This window comes from Oncorhynchus mykiss, chromosome 9 (genome assembly GCF_057628025.1).
Source record: "Oncorhynchus mykiss isolate SJ-2025 chromosome 9, ASM5762802v1, whole genome shotgun sequence".
Classification (NCBI taxonomy): Eukaryota; Metazoa; Chordata; class Actinopteri; order Salmoniformes; family Salmonidae; genus Oncorhynchus; species Oncorhynchus mykiss.
This window is the reverse complement of record NC_143030.1, coordinates 1,874,891-1,898,277: the sequence shown is the minus strand read 5'-3', so window position 1 is coordinate 1,898,277 and position 23,387 is coordinate 1,874,891. Positions and strand designations below refer to the sequence as shown.

Below are 23,387 nucleotides of genomic sequence, written 5' to 3'. Positions count from 1 at the left end.
CTCCGTGGGGGCTGTAGATATTATATATATTCTCCCTGGGGGCTGTAGATATTATAGATATACTCCCTGGGGGCTGTAGATATTATATATATATACTCCCTGGGGGCTGTAGATATTATAGATATTCTCCCTGGGGGCTGTAGATATACTCCCTGGGGGCTGTAGATATTATATATATACTCCCTGGGGGCTGTAGATATTATATATATACTCCCTGGGGGCTGTAGATATTATATATATACTCCCTGGGGGCTGTAGATATACTCCCTGGGGGCTGTATATATTATATATATACTCCCTGGGGGCTGTAGAAATTATAGATATACTCCCTGGGGGCTGTAGATATTATATATATACTCCCTGGGGGCTGTAGATATACTCCCTGGGGGCTGTAGATATTATATATATACTCCCTGGGGGCTGTAGATATTATAGATATACTCCCTGGGGGCTGTATATATTATATATATACTCCCTGGGGGCTGTAGATATTGTAGATATACTCCCTGGGGGCTGTAGATATTATAGATATTCTCCCTGGGGGCTGTAGATATTATATATATACTCCCTGGGGGCTGTAGATATACTCCCTGGGGGCTGTAGATATTATAGATATTCTCCCTGGGGGCTGTAGATATTATAGATATACTCCCTGGGGGCTGTATATATTATAGATATTCTCCCTGGGGGCTGTAGATATTATATATATACTCCCTGGGGGCTGTAGATATTATAGATATTCTCCCTGGGGGCTGTAGATATTATATATATACTCCCTGGGGGCTGTATATATTATAGATACACTCCCTGGGGGCTGTATATATTATAGATACACTCCCTGGGGGCTGTAGATATTATAGATATACTCCCTGGGGGCTGTAGATATTATAGATATTCTCCCTGGGGGCTGTAGATATTATATATATACTCCCTGGGGGCTGTAGATATTATATATATACTCCCTGGGGGCTGTAGATATTATAGATATACTCCCTGGGGGCTGTAGATATACTCCCTGGGGGCTGTAGATATTATATATATACTCCCTGGGGGCTGTAGATATTATATATATACTCCCTGGGGGCTGTAGATATTATATATATACTCCCTGGGGGCTGTATATTATATATATACTCCCTGGGGGCTGTAGATATTATAGATATACTCCCTGGGGGCTGTAGATATTAGAGATATACTCCCTGGGGGCTGTAGATATTATATATATACTCCCTGGGGGCTGTAGATATTATAGATATACTCCCTGGGGGCTGTAGATATTATATATATACTACCTGGGGGCTGTAGATATACTCCCTGGGGGCTGTAGATATTATAGATATACTCCCTGGGGGCTGTAGATATTATAGATATACTCCCTGGGGCTGTAGATATTATATATATACTCCCTGGGGGCTGTAGATATACTCCCTGGGGGCTGTAGATATTATATATATACTCCCTGGGGGCTGTAGATATACTCCCTGGGGGCTGTAGATATTATATATATACTCCCTGGGGGCTGTAGAAATTATAGATATACTCCCTGGGGGCTGTAGATATTATATATATATACTCCCTGGGGGCTGTAGATATACTCCCTGGGGGCTGTAGATATTATATATATACTCCCTGGGGGCTGTAGATATTATAGATATACTCCCTGGGGTCTGTAGATATTATATATATACTCCCTGGGGGCTGTAGATATACTCCCTGGGGGCTGTAGATATTATATATATACTCCCTGGGGGCTGTAGATATTATAGATATACTCCCTGGGGGCTGTAGATATTATATATATTCTCCCTGGGGGCTGTAGATATTGTAGATATACTCCCTGGGGGCTGTAGATATTGTAGATATACTCCCTGGGGGCTGTAGATATTGTAGATATTCTCCCTGGGGGCTGTAGATATTGTAGATATTCTCCCTGGGGGCTGTAGATATTATAGATATTCTCCCTGGGGGCTGTAGATATTATATATATACTCCCTGGGGGCTGTAGATATTATAGATATACTCCCTGGGGGCTGTAGATATTCTCCCTGGGGGCTGTAGATATTATATATATACTCCCTGGGGGCTGTAGATATACTCCCTGGGGGCTGTAGATATTATATATATACTCCCTGGGGGCTGTAGATATTATAGATATACTCCCTGGGGGCTGTAGATATTATATATATACTCCCTGGGGGCTGTAGATATACTCCCTGGGGGCTGTAGATATTATATATATACTCCCTGGGGGCTGTAGATATTATATATATATTCCCTGGGGGCTGTAGATATTATATATATACTCCCTGGGGGCTGTAGAAATTATAGATATACTCCCTGGGGGCTGTAGATATTATATATATACTCCCTGGGGGCTGTAGATATTATATATATTCTCCCTGTGGGCTGTAGATATTATATATATACTCCCTGGGGGCTGTAGATATTATATATATTCTCCCTGGGGGCTGTAGATATTATATATATTCTCCCTGGGGGCTGTATATATTATAGATATTCTCCCTGGGGGCTGTAGATATTATATATATTCTCCCTGGGGGCTGTAGATATTATAGATATACTCCCTGGGGGCTGTAGATATTATATATATACTCCCTGGGGGCTGTAGATATTGTAGATATTCTCCCTGGGGGCTGTAGATATTATAGATATTCTCCCTGGGGGCTGTAGATATTATAGATATACTCCCTGGGGGCTGTAGACATTATAGATATACTCCCTGGGGGCTGTAGATATTATATATATACTCCCTGGGGGCTGTAGATATTATATATATACTCCCTGGGGGCTGTAGATATTATAGATATACTCCCTGGGGGCTGTAGATATTATATATATACTCCCTGGGGGCTGTAGATATTATATATATTCTCCCTGGGGGCTGTAGATATTATATATATACTCCCTGGGGGCTGTAGATATTATAGATATTCTCCCTGGGGGCTGTAGATATTATATATATACTCCCTGGGGGCTGTAGATATTGCAGATATACTCCCTGGGGGCTGTAGATATTATATATATACTCCCTGGGGGCTGTAGATATTATAGATATTCTCCCTGGGGGCTGTAGATATTATAGATATTCTCCCTGGGGGCTGTAGATATTATATATATTCTCCCTGGGGGCTGTAGATATTATAGATATTCTCCCTGGGGGCTGTAGATATTATATATATACTCCCTGGGGGGCTGTAGATATTCTCCCTGGGGGCTGTAGATATTATATATATTCTCCCTGGGGGCTGTAGATATTATAGATATTCTCCCTGGGGGCTGTAGATATTATAGATATTCTCCCTGGGGGCTGTAGATATTATAGATATTCTCCCTGGGGGCTGTAGATATTATAGATATTCTCCCTGGGGGCTGTAGATATTATAGATATTCTCCCTGGGGGCTGTAGATATTATATATATTCTCCCTGGGGGCTGTAGATATTATAGATATTCTCCCTGGGGGCTGTAGATATTATAGATATTCTCCCTGGGGGCTGTAGATATTATAGATATTCTCCCTGGGGGCTGTAGATATTATAGATATTCTCCCTGGGGGCTGTAGATATTATAGATATTCTCCCTGGGGGCTGTAGATATACTCCCTGGGGGCTGTAGATATTATATATATACTCCCTGGGGGCTGTAGATATTATAGATATACTCCTTGGGGAATGTAGATATTATATATATACTCCCTGGGGGCTGTAGATATACTCCCTGGGGGCTGTAGATATTATATATATACTCCCTGGGGGCTGTAGATATTATAGATATACTCCCTGGGGGCTGTAGATATTATATATATTCTCCCTGGGGGCTGTAGATGTTGTAGATATACTCCCTGGGGGCTGTAGATATTGTAGATATTCTCCCTGGGAGCTGTAGATATTGTAGATATTCTCCCTGGGGGCTGTAGATATTATTGATATTCTCCCTGGGGGCTGTAGATATTATATATATACTCCCTGGGGGCTGTAGATATTATAGATATACTCCCTGGGGGCTGTAGATATTATATATATACTCCCTGGGGGCTGTAGATATACTCCCTGGGGGCTGTAGATATTATATATATACTCCCTGGGGGCTGTAGATATTATAGATATTCTCCCTGGGGGCTGTAGATATACTCCCTGGGGGCTGTAGATATTATAGATATTCTCCCTGGGGGCTGTAGATATTATAGATATTCTCCCTGGGGGCTGTAGATATTGTAGATATACTCCCTGGGGGCTGTAGATATTATAGATATTCTCCCTGGGGGCTGTAGATATTATAGATATTCTCCCTGGGGGCTGTAGATATTATAGATATTCTCCCTGGGGGCTGTATATATTATAGATATACTCCCTGGGGGCTGTAGATATTATAGATATACTCCCTGGGGGCTGTAGATATTATAGATATTCTCCCTGGGGGCTGTAGATATTATATATATACTCCCTGGGGGCTGTAGATATTATATATATACTCCCTGGGGGCTGTAGATATTATATATATACTCCCTGGGGGCTGTAGATATTATATATATACTCCCTGGGGGCTGTAGATGTTATATATATACTCCCTGGGGGCTGTAGATATTATAGATATTCTCCCTGGGGGCTGTAGATATACTCCCTGGGGGCTGTAGATATTATATATATACTCCCTGGGGGCTGTAGATATTATATATATACTCCCTGGGGGCTGTAGATATTATATATATACTCCCTGGGGGCTGTAGATATTATATATATACTCCCTGGGGGCTGTAGATATTATATATATTCTCCCTGGGGGCTGTAGATATTATAGATATACTCCCTGGGGGCTGTAGATATTATATATATACTCCCTGGGGGCTGTAGATATTATATATATACTCCCTGGGGGCTGTAGATATTATATATATTCTCCCTGGGGGCTGTAGATATTATAGATATACTCCCTGGGGGCTGTAGATATACTCCCTGGGGGCTGTAGATATTATATATATACTCCCTGGGGGCTGTAGATATTATAGATATACTCCCTGGGGGCTGTAGATATTATATATATACTCCCTGGGGGCTGTAGATATTATATATATACTCCCTGGGGGCTGTAGATATTATATATATTCTCCCTGGGGGCTGTAGATATTATATATATACTCCCTGGGGGCTGTAGATATTATATATATACTCCCTGGGGGCTGTAGATATTATAGATATACTCCCTGGGGGCTGTAGATATACTCCCTGGGGGCTGTAGATATTATATATATACTCCCTGGGGGCTGTAGATATTATATATATACTCCCTGGGGGCTGTAGATATTATATATATACTCCCTGGGGGCTGTAGATATTATATATATACTCCCTGGGGGCTGTAGATATTATATATATACTCCCTGGGGGCTGTAGATATTATATATATTCTCCCTGGGGGCTGTAGATATTATAGATATACTCCCTGGGGGCTGTAGATATTATATATATACTCCCTGGGGGCTGTAGATATTATAGATATACTCCCTGGGGGCTGTAGATATACTCCCTGGGGGCTGTAGATATTATATATATACTCCCTGGGGGCTGTAGATATTATATATATACTCCCTGGGGGCTGTAGATATACTCCCTGGGGGCTGTAGATATTATATATATTCTCCCTGGGGGCTGTAGATATTATAGATATACTCCCTGGGGGCTGTAGATATTGTAGATATACTCCCTGGGGCTGTAGATATTATATATATACTCCCTGGGGGCTGTAGATATTATATATATACTCCCTGGGGGCTGTAGATATTATATATATACTCCCTGGGGCTGTAGATATTATATATATACTCCCTGGGGGCTGTAGATATTATATATATACTCCCTGGGGGCTGTAGATATTATATATATACTCCCTGGGGGCTGTAGATATTATAGATATACTCCCTGGGGGCTGTAGATATTATAGATATACTCCCTGGGGGCTGTATATATTATATATATACTCCCTGGGGGCTGTAGATATTGTATATATACTCCCTGGGGGCTGTAGATATTATAGATATTCTCCCTGGGGGCTGAAGATATTCTCCCTGGGGGCTGTAGATATTATAGATATTCTCCCTGGGGGCTGTAGATATACTCCCTGGGGGCTGTAGATATTATAGATATACTCCCTGGGGGCTGTAGATATTATAGATATACTCCCTGGGGGCTGTAGATATTATAGATATACTCCCTGGGGGCTGTAGATATTATATATATACTCCCTGGGGGCTGTAGATATTATAGATATACTCCCTGGGGGCTGTAGATATACTCCCTGGGGGCTGTAGATATTATATATATACTCCCTGGGGGCTGTAGATATTATATATATACTCCCTGGGGGCTGTAGATATACTCCCTGGGGGCTGTAGATATTATATATATATACTCCCTGGGGCTGTAGATATTATATATATACTCCCTGGGGGCTGTAGATATACTCCCTGGGGGCTGTAGATATTATATATATATACTCCCTGGGGGCTGTAGATATTATATATATACTCACTGGGGGCTGTAGATATTGTAGATATACTCCCTGGGGGCTGTAGATATTGTAGATATTCTCCCTGGGGGCTGTAGATATTGTAGATATTCTCCCTGGGGGCTGTAGATATTATAGATATTCTCCCTGGGGGCTGTAGATATTATATATATACTCCCTGGGGGCTGTAGACATTATAGATATACTCCCTGGGGGCTGTAGATATTATAGATATACTCCCTGGGGGCTGTATATATTATATATATACTCCCTGGGGGCTGTAGATATTGTAGATATACTCCCTGGGGGCTGTAGATATTATAGATATTCTCCCTGGGGGCTGTAGGTATTCTCCCTGGGGGCTGTAGATATTATAGATATTCTCCCTGGGGGCTGTAGATATACTCCCTGGGGGCTGTAGATATTATAGATATACTCCCTGGGGGCTGTAGATATTATAGATATACTCCCTGGGGGCTGTAGATATTATATATATACTCCCTGGGGGCTGTAGATATTATATATATACTCCCTGGGGGCTGTAGATATACTCCCTGGGGGCTGTAGATATTATATATATACTCCCTGGGGGCTGTAGATATTATAGATATACTCCCTGGGGGCTGTAGATATTATATATATACTCCCTGGGGGCTGTAGATATTATAGATATACTCCCTGGGGGCTGTAGATATTATAGATATACTCCCTGGGGGCTGTAGATATTATATATATACTCCCTGGGGGCTGTACATATACTCCCTGGGGGCTGTAGATATTATATATATACTCCCTGGGGGCTGTAGATATTATATATATACTCCCTGGGGGCTGTAGATATTATATATATACTCCCTGGGGGCTGTAGAAATTATAGATATACTCCCTGGGGGCTGTAGATATTATATATATACTCCCTGGGGGCTGTAGATATTATATATATTCTCCCTGTGGGCTGTAGATATTATATATATACTCCCTGGGGGCTGTAGATATTATATATATTCTCCCTGGGGGCTGTATATATTATAGATATTCTCCCTGGGGGCTGTAGATATTATATATATTCTCCCTGGGGGCTGTAGATATTATAGATATACTCCCTGGGGGCTGTAGATATTATATATATACTCCCTGGGGGCTGTAGATATTATATATATACTCCCTGGGGGCTGTAGATATACTCCCTGGGGGCTGTAGATATTATATATATACTCCCTGGGGGCTGTAGATATTATATATATACTCCCTGGGGGCTGTAGATATTATAGATATACTCCCTGGGGGCTGTAGATATTATAGATATACTCCCTGGGGGCTGTAGATATTATATATATACTCCCTGGGGGCTGTACATATACTCCCTGGGGGCTGTAAATATTATATATATACTCCCTGGGGGCTGTAGATATTATATATATACTCCCTGGGGGCTGTAGATATTATATATATACTCCCTGGGGGCTGTAGAAATTATAGATATACTCCCTGGGGGCTGTAGATATTATATATATACTCCCTGGGGGCTGTAGATATTATATATATTCTCCCTGTGGGCTGTAGATATTATATATATACTCCCTGGGGGCTGTAGATATTATATATATTCTCCCTGGGGGCTGTAGATATTATATATATTCTCCCTGGGGGCTGTATATATTATAGATATTCTCCCTGGGGGCTGTAGATATTATATATATTCTCCCTGGGGGCTGTAGATATTATAGATATACTCCCTGGGGGCTGTAGATATTATATATATACTCCCTGGGGGCTGTAGATATTGTAGATATTCTCCCTGGGGGCTGTAGATATTATAGATATTCTCCCTGGGGGCTGTAGATATTATAGATATACTCCCTGGGGGCTGTAGACATTATAGATATACTCCCTGGGGGCTGTAGATATTATATATATACTCCCTGGGGGCTGTAGATATTATATATATACTCCCTGGGGGCTGTAGATATTATAGATATACTCCCTGGGGGCTGTAGATATTATATATATACTCCCTGGGGGCTGTAGATATTATATATATTCTCCCTGGGGGCTGTAGATATTATATATATACTCCCTGGGGGCTGTAGATATTATAGATATTCTCCCTGGGGGCTGTAGATATTATGTATATACTCCCTGGGGGCTGTAGATATTGTAGATATACTCCCTGGGGGCTGTAGATATTATATATATACTCCCTGGGGGCTGTAGATATTATAGATATTCTCCCTGGGGGCTGTAGATATTATAGATATTCTCCCTGGGGGCTGTAGATATTATATATATTCTCCCTGGGGGCTGTAGATATTATAGATATTCTCCCTGGGGGCTGTAGATATTATATATATACTCCCTGGGGGCTGTAGATATTGTAGATATACTCCCTGGGGGCTGTAGATATTATATATATACTCCCTGGGGGCTGTAGATATTCTCCCTGGGGGCTGTAGATATTATATATATTCTCCCTGGGGGCTGTAGATATTATAGATATTCTCCCTGGGGGCTGTAGATATTATAGATATTCTCCCTGGGGGCTGTAGATATTATAGATATTCTCCCTGGGGGCTGTAGATATTATAGATATTCTCCCTGGGGGCTGTAGATATTATATATATTCTCCCTGGGGGCTGTAGATATTATAGATATTCTCCCTGGGGGCTGTAGATATTATAGATATTCTCCCTGGGGGCTGTAGATATTATAGATATTCTCCCTGGGGGCTGTAGATATTATAGATATTCTCCCTGGGGGCTGTAGATATTATAGATATTCTCCCTGGGGGCTGTATATATTATATATATACTCCCTGGGGGCTGTAGATATTATATATATACTCCCTGGGGGCTGTAGATATTATATATATACTCCCTGGGGGCTGTATATATTATAGATATACTTCCTGGGGGCTGTAGATATGATATATATACTCCCTGGGGGCTGTAGATATTATATATATACTCCCTGGGGGCTGTAGATATACTCCCTGCGGGCTGTAGATATTCTCCCTGGGGGCTGTATATATTATAGATATACTTCCTGGGGGCTGTAGATATTATATATATACTCCCTGGGGGCTGTAGATATTATATATATACTCCCTGGGGGCTGTAGATATACTCCCTGCGGGCTGTAGATATTATATATATACTCCCTGGGGGCTGTAGATATTATAGATATACTCCCTGGGGGCTGTAGATATTATATATATACTCCCTGGGGCTGTAGATAATATATATATTCTCCCTGGGGGCTGTAGATATTATATATATACTCCCTGGGGGCTGTAGATATTATAGATATTCTCCCTGGGGGCTGTAGATATTATATATATACTCCCTGGGGGCTGTAGATATTATATATATACTCCCTGGGGGCTGTAGATATTATAGATATTCTCCCTGGGGGCTGTAGATATTATATATATACTCCCTGGGGGCTGTAGATATTATAGATGTACTCCCTGGGGGCTGTAGATATTATATATATACTCCCTGGGGGCTGTAGATATTATATATATACTCCCTGGGGGCTGTATATATTATAGATATACTCCCTGGGGGCTGTAGATATTATATATATACTCCCTGGGGGCTGTAGATATTATATATATATACTCCCTGGGGGCTGTAGATATACTCCCTGGGGGCTGTAGATATTATATATATACTCCCTGGGGGCTGTAGATATTATATATATACTCCCTGGGGCTGTAGATATTATAGATATTCTCCCTGGGGGCTGTAGATATTATAGATATACTCCCTGGGGGCTGTAGATATTATATATATACTCCCTGGGGGCTGTAGATATTATAGATATACTCCCTGGGGGCTGTAGATATTATATATATACTCCCTGGGGGCTGTAGATAGACTCCCTGGGGGCTGTAGATATACTCCCTGGGGGCTGTAGATATTATATATATACTCCCTGGGGGCTGTAGATATTATATATATACTCCCTGGGGGCTGTAGATATACTCCCTGGGGGCTGTAGATATTATATATATACTCCCTGGGGGCTGTAGATATACTCCCTGGGGGCTGTAGATATACTCCCTGGGGGCTGTAGATATTATATATATACTCCCTGGGGGCTGTAGATATTATATATATACTCCCTGGGGGCTGTAGATATTATATATATACTCCCTGGGGGCTGTATATATTATATATATACTCCCTGGGGGCTGTAGATATTGTAGATATTCTCCCTGGGGGCTGTAGATATTATATATATACTCCCTGGGGGCTGTAGATATTATAGATATTCTCCCTGGGGGCTGTAGATATTATAGATATTCTCCCTGGGGGCTGTAGATATTATATATATACACCCTGGGGGCTGTAGATATTATATATATACTCCCTGGGGGCTGTAGATATTATATATATACTCCCTGGGGGCTGTAGATATTATAGATATTCTCCCTGGGGGCTGTAGATATTGTAGATATACTCCCTGGGGGCTGTAGATATTATATATATACTCCCTGGGGGCTGTAGATATTATATATACACTCCCTGGGGGCTGTAGATATTATAGATATACTCCCTGGGGGCTGTAGATATTATAGATATTCTCCCTGGGGGCTGTAGATATTATATATATACTCCCTGGGGGCTGTAGATATTATAGATATTCTCCCTGGGGGCTGTAGATATTATATATATACTCCCTGGGGGCTGTAGATATTATAGATATTCTCCCTGGGGGCTGTAGATATTATATATATACTCCCTGGGGGCTGTAGATATTATAGATATTCTCCCTGGGGGCTGTAGATTTTGTAGATATACTCCCTGGGGTCTGTAGGGAGAACCTGGAATGGAGCATGTAGAAGACACTCAAGGCCCTGGGGGCTGTAGGGGAACCTGGAACGGAGCATTTAGCAGATACTCAAGGCCCTGGGGGCTGTAGGGGAACCTGGAACGGAGCATTTAGCAGATACTCAAGGCCCTGGGGGCTGTAGGGGAACCTTGAACGGAGCATTTAGCAGATACTCAAGGCCCTTAGTATTCCTAACCTTAACTAATTATCCAAACCTACATCGTAAGTTCTCCTAACCTGCTACTAAAAAGGCACTGCCTTATCTTAGTATTGTGTAAATAGTGTTTGTCTGCCACGGACACCACCCTACAGCACCACCACCACCATACAGCACCACCACCCTACAGCACCACACCCCAAACTGCCCTGTCTGCCACGGACACCACCCTATAGCACCACCACCCTACAGCACCACCACCCTACAGCACCACACCCCAAACTGTCCTGTCTTCCACGGACACCACTCTATAGCACCACCACCCTACACCGCTACCACCCTACAGCACCACCACCCTATAGAACCACCACCCTATAGCACCGCAACAATACAGCACCACCACCCTATAGCACCACCCTACAGCACCACCACCCTACACCACCACCCTACAGCACCACCACACTACACCACCACCACCATACAGAACCACCACCCTATAGCACCACCACCCTACAGCACCACCACCCTACAGCACCACCACCACCCTACAGCACCACCCTACAGCACCACCACCATACAGCACCACCCTATAGCACCACCAACATATACCACCACCACCCTACAGCACCACCCTACAGCTCCACCACCCTACAGCACCAACACCCTATAGCACCACCACCATACAGCACCACCACACTACAGCACCACCCTATAGCACCACCACCCTACAGCACCACCACCCTACAACAAAACACCCTACAGCACCACCCTACAGCACCACCACCCTACACCACCACCCTACAGCACCACCACCCTACACCACCACCACCCTACAGAACCACCACCCTATAGCACCACCACCCTACAGCTCCACCACCCTACAGCACCACCACTCTACAGCACCACCCTACAGCACCACCACCCTACAGCACCACCAACCTATACAGCTCCACCACCCTACAGCACCACCCTATAGCACCACCACCTTATACCACCACCACCCTACAGCACCACCCTACAGCACCACCACCCTACAGCACCACCACCCTATAGCACCACCACCCTACAGCACCACCACCCTACAGCACCACCACCCTACAGCACCACCACCCTACAGCACCACACCCTACAGCACCACCCTACAGCACCACCACCCTACACCACCACCCTATAGCACCACCACCCTACAGCACCACCACCCTAAAGCAACACCACCCTACTACACCACCACCCTATAGCACCACCACCCTACAGCACCACCAACCTACTGCACTACCACCCTATAGCACCACCAGCCTTTAGCACCACCACCCTACAGCACCACCACCCTACAGCACCACCCTATAGCACCACCACCCTATAGCACCACCACACCACAGCAAAACCACCCTACACCAACACCCTATAGCACCACCACCCTACAGCACCACCAACCTACAGCACCACCACCCTACAGCACCACCACCCTATAGCACCACCACCCTACAGCACCACCCTACAGCCCCACCGCCCTATACCACCACCTTATAGCATCACCACCCTACAGCACCACCACCCTACAGCACCACCACCCTACTACACCACCACCCTATAGCACCACCACCCTATAGCACCACCACCCTACAGCACCACCACCCTACAGCACCACCCTATAGCAACACCACCCTATAGCACCAGCACATCACAGCACCACCACCCTACAGCACCACCCTACAGCACCACCACCCTACACCACCACCTTATAGCACCACCACCCTACAGTACCACCACCCTACAGCACCACCACCCTACTGCACCACCACCCTATAGCACCACCACCCTACAGCACCACCACGCTACAGCACCACCACCCTACTGCACCACCACCCTATAGCACCACCACCCTACAGCACCACCACCCTGTAGCACCACCCTACAGCACCACCACCGTATAGCACCACCCTACAGCACGCACCACCACCCTACAGCACCACCACCACCCTACAGCACCACCAACCTATAGCACCACCACACCACAAACTGTCCTGTCTTCCACGGACACCACCCTATAGCACCACCACCCTACAGCACCACCACCCTACAGCACCACCACCCTATAGCACCACCCTACAGCACCACCACCCTACAGCACCACCACCCTACAGCACCACCAACCTATAGCACCAACACACCACAAACTGTCCTGTCTTCCACGGACACCACCCTATAGCACCACCACCCTATAGCACCACCACCCTACAGCACCACCACACCACAAACTGTCCTGTCTTCCACGGACACCACCCTATAGCACCACCACCCTACAGCACCACCATCCTACAGCACCACCACCCTATAGCACCACCCTACAGCACCACCACCCTACACCACCACCACCCTACAGCACCACCAACCTATAGCACCATCACACCCCAAACTGTCCTGTCTTCCACGGACACCACCCTACAACACCACCACACCCTATAGCACCACCACACCCCAAACTGTCCAGTCTGATGGAGATGGAGATTACCCTAACTGCAGTGTCTGCCGCGGACACCACCCTAAAGCACCACCACACCCAAACTGCCCGGTCTGATCAGACAACAACACAGTGACGACAAGACCTCTACAATTCCTGCACTCGGTTTTGATCCTGCACTTGAATTCTCCCCGTTTCTTTCTTGTTAATATTATGTTCAGATAATAAAATATCCTACAGGCTAAATAATGAAGGAATAATGTTGTGTCCTACCTGTCGTTATCAATGAAACACTGATGAACAGAATCCCAAAACACCAGACCGCCGAGGTCGGAAAGGTCTTCATTTCACTAACAAAACAAGTCTGACTCCAAGGTAAAGCTGTTTGTAACTGGTCAATAAAACTATTAGGAGTTTAGAAAAACAAACCAAAACAGTTGAAAGACTAATTTGTCAACGAACAGAATGTAACACTGCGTCTGTTCCAGAAATAACGGAGGAAAAGGGAGGTGGAGTTTTCACACTTTACTTTCACTTTCACTTACAGTACTTCTAGTTGAATATCATCTCGGGATATCTAGCTCCATCTAGTGTTCTGATATGGACATTAAACTTCATGTCGTCTCGCGATATCTAGATCCATCCAGTGTTCTGACATGGACGTTAACATCATGTCGTCTCGCGATATCTAGATCCATCCAGTGTTCTGATGTGGACATTAACTTCATGTCAAAATGTCCTAAAACACATACGAGCACAAATGTGAATAGTGAAATAAATGCGACAACAAGTAGGCTGTAGTAAATATTTAAACTAGTAACAATTTACGATGTGAAATGACCCAAGAACACTGATCATATTAAATGAATGTGACTTTCACTGTCAGTTGTTGACTAGCTAGACAGGTGTGAGCAGTATGGCAGAAATTACACTAATTTAATCAGAGAGGAAGGCAGAGTTATCAACATGTTGCTGCATGATACCTAACTAATGATTCCGGAATACTCCCTGGGGGCTGTAGATATTATATATATACTCCCTGGGGGCTGTAGATATTATAGATATACTCCCTGGGGGCTGTAGATATTATAGATATACTCCCTGGGGGCTGTAGATATTATATATATTCTCCCTGGGGGCTGTAGATATTATAGATATACTCCCTGGGGGCTGTAGATATTATATATATACTCCCTGGGGGCTGTAGATATTATATATATACTCCCTGGGGGCTGTAGATATTATAGATATACTCCCTGGGGGCTGTAGATATTATAGATATACTCCCTGGGGGCTGTAGATATTATATATATACTCCCTGGGGGCTGTAGATATTATAGATATACTCCCTGGGGGCTGTAGATATTATATTTATACTCCCTGGGGGCTGTAGATATTATATATATACTCCCTGGGGGCTGTAGATATTATATATATTCTCCCTGGGGGCTGTAGATATTATAGATATACTCCCTGGGGGCTGTAGATATTATATATATACTCCCTGGGGGCTGTAGATATTATATATATACTCCCTGGGGGCTGTAGATATTATATATATACTCCCTGGGGGCTGTAGATATTATATATATTCTCCCTGGGGGCTGTAGATATTATAGATATACTCCCTGGGGGCTGTAGATATTATATATATACTCCCTGGGGGCTGTAGATATTATAGATATTCTCCCTGGGGGCTGTAGATATTATAGATATACTCCCTGGGGGCTGTAGATATTATATATATACTCCCTGGGGGCTGTAGATATTATATATATACTCCCTGGGGGCTGTAGATATTATAGATATACTCCCTGGGGGCTGTAGATATTATATATATACTCCCTGGGGGCTGTAGATATTATAGATATACTCCCTGGGGGCTGTAGATATTATAGATATACTCCCTGGGGGCTGTAGATATTATATATATACTCCCTGGGGGCTGTAGATATTATATATATACTCCCTGGGGCTGTAGATATTATATATATACTCCCTGGGGGCTGTAGATATTATAGATATACTCCCTGGGGGCTGTAGATATTATAGATATACTCCCTGGGGGCTGTAGATATTATATATATACTCCCTGGGGGCTGTAGATATTATATATATACTCCCTGGGGGCTGTAGATATTATAGATATACTCCCTGGGGGCTGTAGATATTATATATATTCTCCCTGGGGGCTGTAGATATTATAGATATTCTCCCTGGGGGCTGTAGATATTATATATATACTCCCTGGGGGCTGTAGATATTATAGATATTCTCCCTGGGGGCTGTAGATATTATATATATTCTCCCTGGGGGCTGTAGATATTATATATATACTCCCTGGGGGCTGTAGGGGAACCTGGAATGGAGCATTTAGTAGATACTCAAGGCACTGGGGGCTGTAGGGGAAACCTGGAATGGAGCATTTAGAAGATACTCAAGACCCTGGGGGCTGTAGGGGAACCTGGAATGGAGCATTTAGTAGATACTCAAGGCACTGGGGGCTGTAGGGGAACCTGGAATGGAGTATTTAGAATATACATAAAGGGAAGTCAATGAAATTAAAAATGAAGTGGTTGTGATTTCATTCAGAACAGATAAAAAACAGGCTACATGATTGTGGAAAATAATTTATTTCATTCTATATGCCTCAAAGACAAAATAAATATCTTACCAGGATGATTCATTAACAAATAATGGTTTTGCACAAAACAATGTATCAACCATAATGCTATACAGTATATGACCAGTATATGACTGATGTTAAAGGACAGCTGCTGAATGAATAATACAACACACATGATATTAAAACACATTCCAATCAGAATAATACATGTATCAGTTAATAGATCACATTTGATCAAATGCCACTATTGTTCCAGCAGGTGGAGCTACAATGTAACAACATACAGCATTGTGACTCACAGTTCTATATTAGAATTCCATGAGTTCCATTCTGATGGTTGTTATGGTGATCAGGTGATCTCAGCCTCACTCTTCTTCAACACGATCACCTGTTCAACACAGAAGTAGTTCATCAGTGTGTCCATGTATTTACTTCTCCAATACAGAACCACTTAGAAATGTAATTAATTTCAGATGATTTACTAGTCACAATTGTGCTACTTAGAATCCTATCAAATTATTTCCACTGAGGCTCCTGTTCATGTCCAGCTCTCTCCAATCAATACCAGGGCTAATTTACTATTTATCGATACCATTCACTCTACTTCTACTTAGAGGTAACATAATATAGTACACACTGTGTTCAGAATACCATACTGTGGTAGTTAATCCATCCTATTTTCTACTTCTACTAAGAGGTAATATAATATAGTACACACTGTGTTCAGAATACCATATTGTGGTAGTTGACTCTAATCCATCCTACTTTCTTCTACTACTAAGAGGTAATACAATATAGTACACACTGTGTTCAGAATACCATATTGTGACCCTGCAGCTGTTGTGTTGTAAGGTAGAAACTCACCTAACTGGTCTTAGTGGTTCTTCCTGGGTACCCTGGTTTCCCCTAAACAGACAGTTATCAACACTTTACAACATGGTTCAATCAGAGATACAGTTATCAACACTTTAAACATGGTTCAATCAGAGATACAGTTATCAACACTTTACAACATGGTTCAATCAGAGCTACAGTTATCAACACTTTAAACATGGTTCAATCAGAGATACAGTTATCAACACTTTACAACATGGTTCAATCAGAGCTACAGTTATCAACACTCTACAACATGGTTCAATCAGAGATACAGTTATCAACACTTTACAACATGGTTCAATCAGAGATACAGTTATCAACACTTTACAGCATGGTTCAATCAGAGATACAGTTATCAACACTTTAAACATGGTTCAATCAGAGCTACAGTTATCAACACATTACAACATGGTTCAATCAGAGATACAGTTATCAACACTCTACAACATGGTTCAATCCCAGCTACAGTTATCAACACTGCAGCTAGTTACAGCAAATATAGTGGAAGACATGTTAATACCACGTCAGCACATATTCAACCTCTCTTGGGTATGGGGCAGTATTTAGAATTTTCGATGAATGAGCTTTAATTGGTTGTATTGGATAGAAAACACTCTAAAGTTTCAAAAACTGTTAGAATAATGTCTGTGAGTATAACAGAACTCATATGGCAGGCCAAAACCAGAGGAAAAATCAAAACAGGAAGTGAGAAATCTGAGGCTGCTATGAATTCAAGGCAGTTCCCATTGAAATCCACTTGAGATATTAATGATGTTGCACTTCCTAGGGCTTCCACTAGATGTCAACCGTCCATAGACATTTGAATGAGACTTCTACTCTGTTGTGGGAGTGAATGAGAGCAGAATCTCTCAGGTGTCTGGCAGTCAGCCATTTTTTTGGTCACGTGCATTCCTCATGGTATCACTTCCGTTCCTTTCCTCCTCAAGACACAAAGGAATACTCCGGTTGGAACTTTATTGAAGCTATATGTTAAAAACATCCTAATGATTGATTCTGTGCTTAGTTTGAAATGTTTCTTTGACCTGTAATATAACTTTTTGAATTTTTTGTCCAAAGTCACGCTCAACCAGGACGAGCGTTTGGATATGTATACCAAACGCGCAAACAAAAGGAGGTATTTGGACATAAATAACGGACATTATCGAACAAAATAAACATTTATTGTGGACCTGGGATTCCTGGGAGTGCATTCTGATTAAGATCATCAAAGGCCAGGGAATATTTATAATGTAATTTGTGGTTAAGTTTTACTCCAAAATGGCGCCTATTGTTCTGAGCGCCGTCTCAGATTATTGCTTGGTTTATTTTTTCCGTAAAGTTAAAAAAAAATATGACACAGCGGTTGCATTAAGGAGAGGTATATCAATAATTCCATGTGTATAACTTGTATTATCATCTACATTTATGATGAGTATTTCTGTTGAATCGATGTGGCTCTCTGCAAAATCACTGGATGGTTTTGGAACTAGAGAATGTCACGCGCCAATGTAAAATTAGATTTTTTGATATAAATATGCACTTTATCGAACAAAACATACATGTATTGTGTAACATGAAGTCCTATGAGTGTCATCTGATGAAGATCATCAAAGGTTAGTGATTCATTTTATCTCTATTGTGAATGCTATCTTTTGCTAGGAAAATGGCTGAGTTTATCTGTTGCTTGCTGGTGACCAAGCATAATCGTTTGTGGTGATTTCGCTGTAAAGCATATTTTAAATCGCACACTATGGTGAGATTAACAACAAGTGTATCTTTAAAAAAGTGTATAATACTTGAATGTTTGAGGAATTTTAATTATGAGATTTTTGATGTTTTGAACTTGGCACCCTGCACTTTCACTGGCTGTTGGCGAGGTGGGACATTACTGTTGTAATATAATCCCGTTAACGGGATGTCAGCCCAGAAAGGTTAATACATTTTGAATTCAGGCTGTAACAAAACAAAATGCAGAATAAGTCTATTATGAAGGCATTATTAATAATTAATAATAATAATTATAAGTATTATAATTATGAATAATTATAATAATTAATAATTAATTAATATATTAAGGGGTATGAAGGCACTGTATCTAACTACAAATAAAAAACAATGTTTTAAGTGAGAAGTAGGAATTCGTCTTCAGCAGAAAAAGGAAGAAAAATTAATATGATCACCACACCACAAAAGGAAATTCATATGAGCACCACAATGCCTTCTAAACCCATGCTCTACCAAGGTTATCCAGCATACAGCTTTGACCTACCATAGTAGCTATGTTGCTCTATTGTACTTCAAACAATGTGGAGGAAGGTTTTTTAGGATTCAAACCTTCTCAGATGGGGCTAATATCCACCAGACATTTCTAAACCCAGAGGCACAATATCGCAAGACTTCGGGGAATGCTTGAGAAACAGACCAATCAGACCAGGCCGGGGTTTAGGGTTAGAGAAGTCACAAAGAGAAGTGAAACATACTTCCTTAGTCGTTCATTTTCTAGAAATTTAAAGGCAAAACCCAGATCTCCAGTAGTGGAACATGTTATTACTCCACTAGATTAGAGACAATGTCTTCAGTAGTGGAACATGTTATTACTACACTATATTAGAGACAATGTCTTCAGTAGTGGAACATGTTATTACTACACTAGATTAGAGACAATGTCTCCAGTAGTGGAACATGTTATTACTACACTAGATTAGAGACAATGTCTTCAGTAGTGGAACATGTTATTACTCCACTAGATTAGAGACAATGTCTTCAGTAGTGGAACATGTTATTACTCCATTAGATTAGAGACAATGTCTTCAGTAGTGGAACATGTTATTACTCCACTAGATTAGAGACAATGTCTTCAGTAGTGGAACATGTTATTACTCCACTAGATTAGAGACAATGTCTCCAGTAGTGGAACATGTTATTACTCCAAACTCATGAAAGTGACAAACTGACACATTTTCTAACACATTTTAGGAAGCTTTATTTGACAAGTTGGCAGCCATACAATGGTGTTGCTCAAGATAAACACCCACAACGACATTATAGAAAAATACACTTTCCAATTTCACATGAACAAACAGAATTTAACAGACCAGCTCAATATAAAAACACATTGAAACCTTTACAACATTCATCATGGACAAAACACTACAACTTTCCTTCTGTTAGTAGGAATTAAGTCTTTACATCATTCATCATGGACAAAACACTACAACTTCCCTTCTGTTAGTAGTAATGAAGTCTTTACATCATTCATCATGGACAAACCACTACAACTTCCCTTCTGTTAGTAGTAATGAAGTCTTTACATCATTCATCATGGACATAACACTACAACTTTCCTTCTGTTAGTAGTAATGAAGTCTTTACATCATTCATCATGGACAAAACACTACAACTTCCCTTCTGTTAGTAGTAATGAAGTCTTTACATGATACATCATGGACAAAACACTACAACTTTCCTTCTGTTAGTAGTAATGAAGTCTTTACATCATTCATCATGGACAAAACACTACAACTTTCCTTCTGTTAGTAGTAATGAAGCCTTTACAACTGATACTGTCAGCTGGTTCCAGTCAGTGTTGTCTGTATGTTCTCATGATAAACCAACTCTTGTTGTTGATAGTTCCAGTCAGTGTTGTCTGTATGTTCTCATGATAAACCGACTCTAATTCTGTTGTGGAAACTTCACACCTCTCTGTTGCTGAAGCTGTTGATGGCGGTCAAGACTGCAGCGTCTAAAGATAAGTCCGTTGGTGTGAAAAGGGGAGGAGGGAGAGAGAAGATAAGAGAAAGGAGAAGTAAAGAGATGGACTGACAGGGTTGTGGTTATTCACCGCTGCTGAAGAGAGCATCTTTTTCCATTCACCATGACGTTCTGATGAACAGGGTCACGAGGTAAAGAGAGAGGAGAGAGAGATGAGTGGGGGACAGAGGAGCTGATCCAGTCTACTACAATGAAGACCTCCAACACCATGACGTTCTGATGAACAGGGTCACGAGGTAAAGAGAGAGGAGAGAGAGATGAGTGGGGGACAGAGGAGCTGATCCAGTCTACTACAATGAAGACCTCCAACACCATGACGTTCTGATGAACAGGGTCACTAGGTAAAGAGAGAGGAGAGAGAGATGAGTGAGGGACAGAGCAGCTGATCCAGTCTACTACAATGAAGACCTCCAACACCACAGGAACAGTTATAGACCCCAACATGTCTCAGTGTTTAATGTGTAGTTAGATACATTTATAGACCCCAACAGGTCTCAGTGTTTAATGTGTAGTTAGATACATTTATACACCCCAACAGGTCTGTCACGTCCTGGTCTAAGTATTTTGTGTTTTCTTTATTATTTTGGTCAGGCCAGGGTGTGACATGGGTTTATTTATGTGGTGTGTTTTGTCTTGGGTTTTTTGTAGGTAATGGGATTGTGGTTAGCGGGGTAGTCTAGAAAAGTCTATGGTTGCCTGGAGTGGTTCTCAATCAGAGGCAGGTGTTTATCGATGTCTCTGATTGGGAACCATATTTAGGCAGCCATATTCTTTGAGTGTTTCTTGGGTGATTGTTCCTGTCTCTGTGTTAGTTTGCACCAGATAAGGCTGTTTAGGTTTTCACGTTACGTTTATTGTTTTGTATTGTTCGTGTTTATCTTTTATTAAACATGTATTGAAATAACCACGCTGCATTTTGGTCCGCCTCTCCTTCACCGGAAGAAACCCTTAACAAGGTCTCAGAGTTTAATGTGTAGTTAGACACACAGGTCTCAGTGTTTAACAAACACATTGCATTATACAATATAACTCATATCAAACACAACATGCTACATAAATCATAACAAACACAACATGCTACATCATTCATAACAAACACAACATGCTACATCATTCAGAACAAACACAACATGCTACATCATTCATAGCATAACATGCTACATCATTCATAACAAACATATCACAATGGATCATTCATAACAAACACAACATGCTACATCATTCATAACAAACACAACATGCCACATCATTCATATCAAACACAACATTATAACAAACACAAAATCAAACAAAACTTGCTACATCTATCATAACACACACAATATCATTCATAACAAACACAACAAGCTACATAATTCATAACAAACTGAACATGCTACATCATTCATAATATACAGTTGAAGTCGGAAGTTTACAGACACCTTAGCACAAATACATTTAAACTCAGTTTTTCTCAACTCCTGATATTTAATCCTAGTAAACTTTCCCTGTCTTAGGTCAGTCAGGATCACCACTTTATTTTAAGAATGTGAAATGTCAGAATATTAGTAGACAGAATGATTTATTTCAGGTTTTATTTCTTTCATCACATTCCCCGTGTCAAGTGTCAGTGTGCAGAAGGTAGGACAGAGTCAGGCGCAGGACACAGAGCTGAGTAAGAAAATGACTTTACTCGAATAAATCACAAAATAATTCCACTCAGGGAAAATACTCCAGCTCACAGAAATAGCGAACACTTAACAAAGAACAATCACGCACAAAACCATGTTGGAACCAGAGGGTTAAATAGGGAATAAATGATGATGTAATGGGAACCAGGTGTGTCCAATCAAGACAAAACAAATGGACAATGAAACGTAGTTCGGTGGCGGCTAGAAAGCCGGTGACTTCGACAACCGAACGTTGCTTCTGCGGAAGTCGTGACACCCAGTTTGTCAGAAGTTTACATACACTCAATTAGTATTTGGTAGCATTGCCTTTAAATGGTTTAACTTGGATCAAACATTGTCTGTCTGTCTTCACTGCTGAGTACACAGGGTCTGGAATGACCTTCTGACCTGTGTCTCTGTCTGTCTGTCTTCATCGCTGAGTAGACAGGGTCTGGAACGACGTTCTCTGAAAGAAACACGTAAACAGTTT

The 23,387-nt window shown here is 41.9% G+C and overlaps 2 protein-coding genes across 2 annotated transcripts in view; both read right to left on the bottom strand.

The window, feature by feature from the left end:
- LOC110515190 (butyrophilin-like protein 10) overlaps window positions 1-14,652 on the bottom strand; it is a 138,387-nt gene extending 123,735 nt beyond the window's left edge. The window contains exon 1 of the mRNA XM_090185650.1: window positions 14,249-14,652. Coding sequence (XP_090041776.1) covers window positions 14,249-14,321 — 73 coding nt within the window. The 5' untranslated portion in view covers window positions 14,322-14,652. The remainder of the gene's footprint in view (window positions 1-14,248) is intronic.
- Window positions 14,653-20,435: 5,783 nt separating this feature from the next.
- LOC110517376 (uncharacterized) overlaps window positions 20,436-23,387 on the bottom strand; it is a 36,781-nt gene continuing 33,829 nt past the window's right edge. The window contains exon 8 of the mRNA XM_090183257.1: window positions 20,436-23,363. Within this exon, the coding sequence (XP_090039383.1) occupies window positions 23,236-23,363 (128 nt within the window). The 3' untranslated portion in view covers window positions 20,436-23,235. The remainder of the gene's footprint in view (window positions 23,364-23,387) is intronic.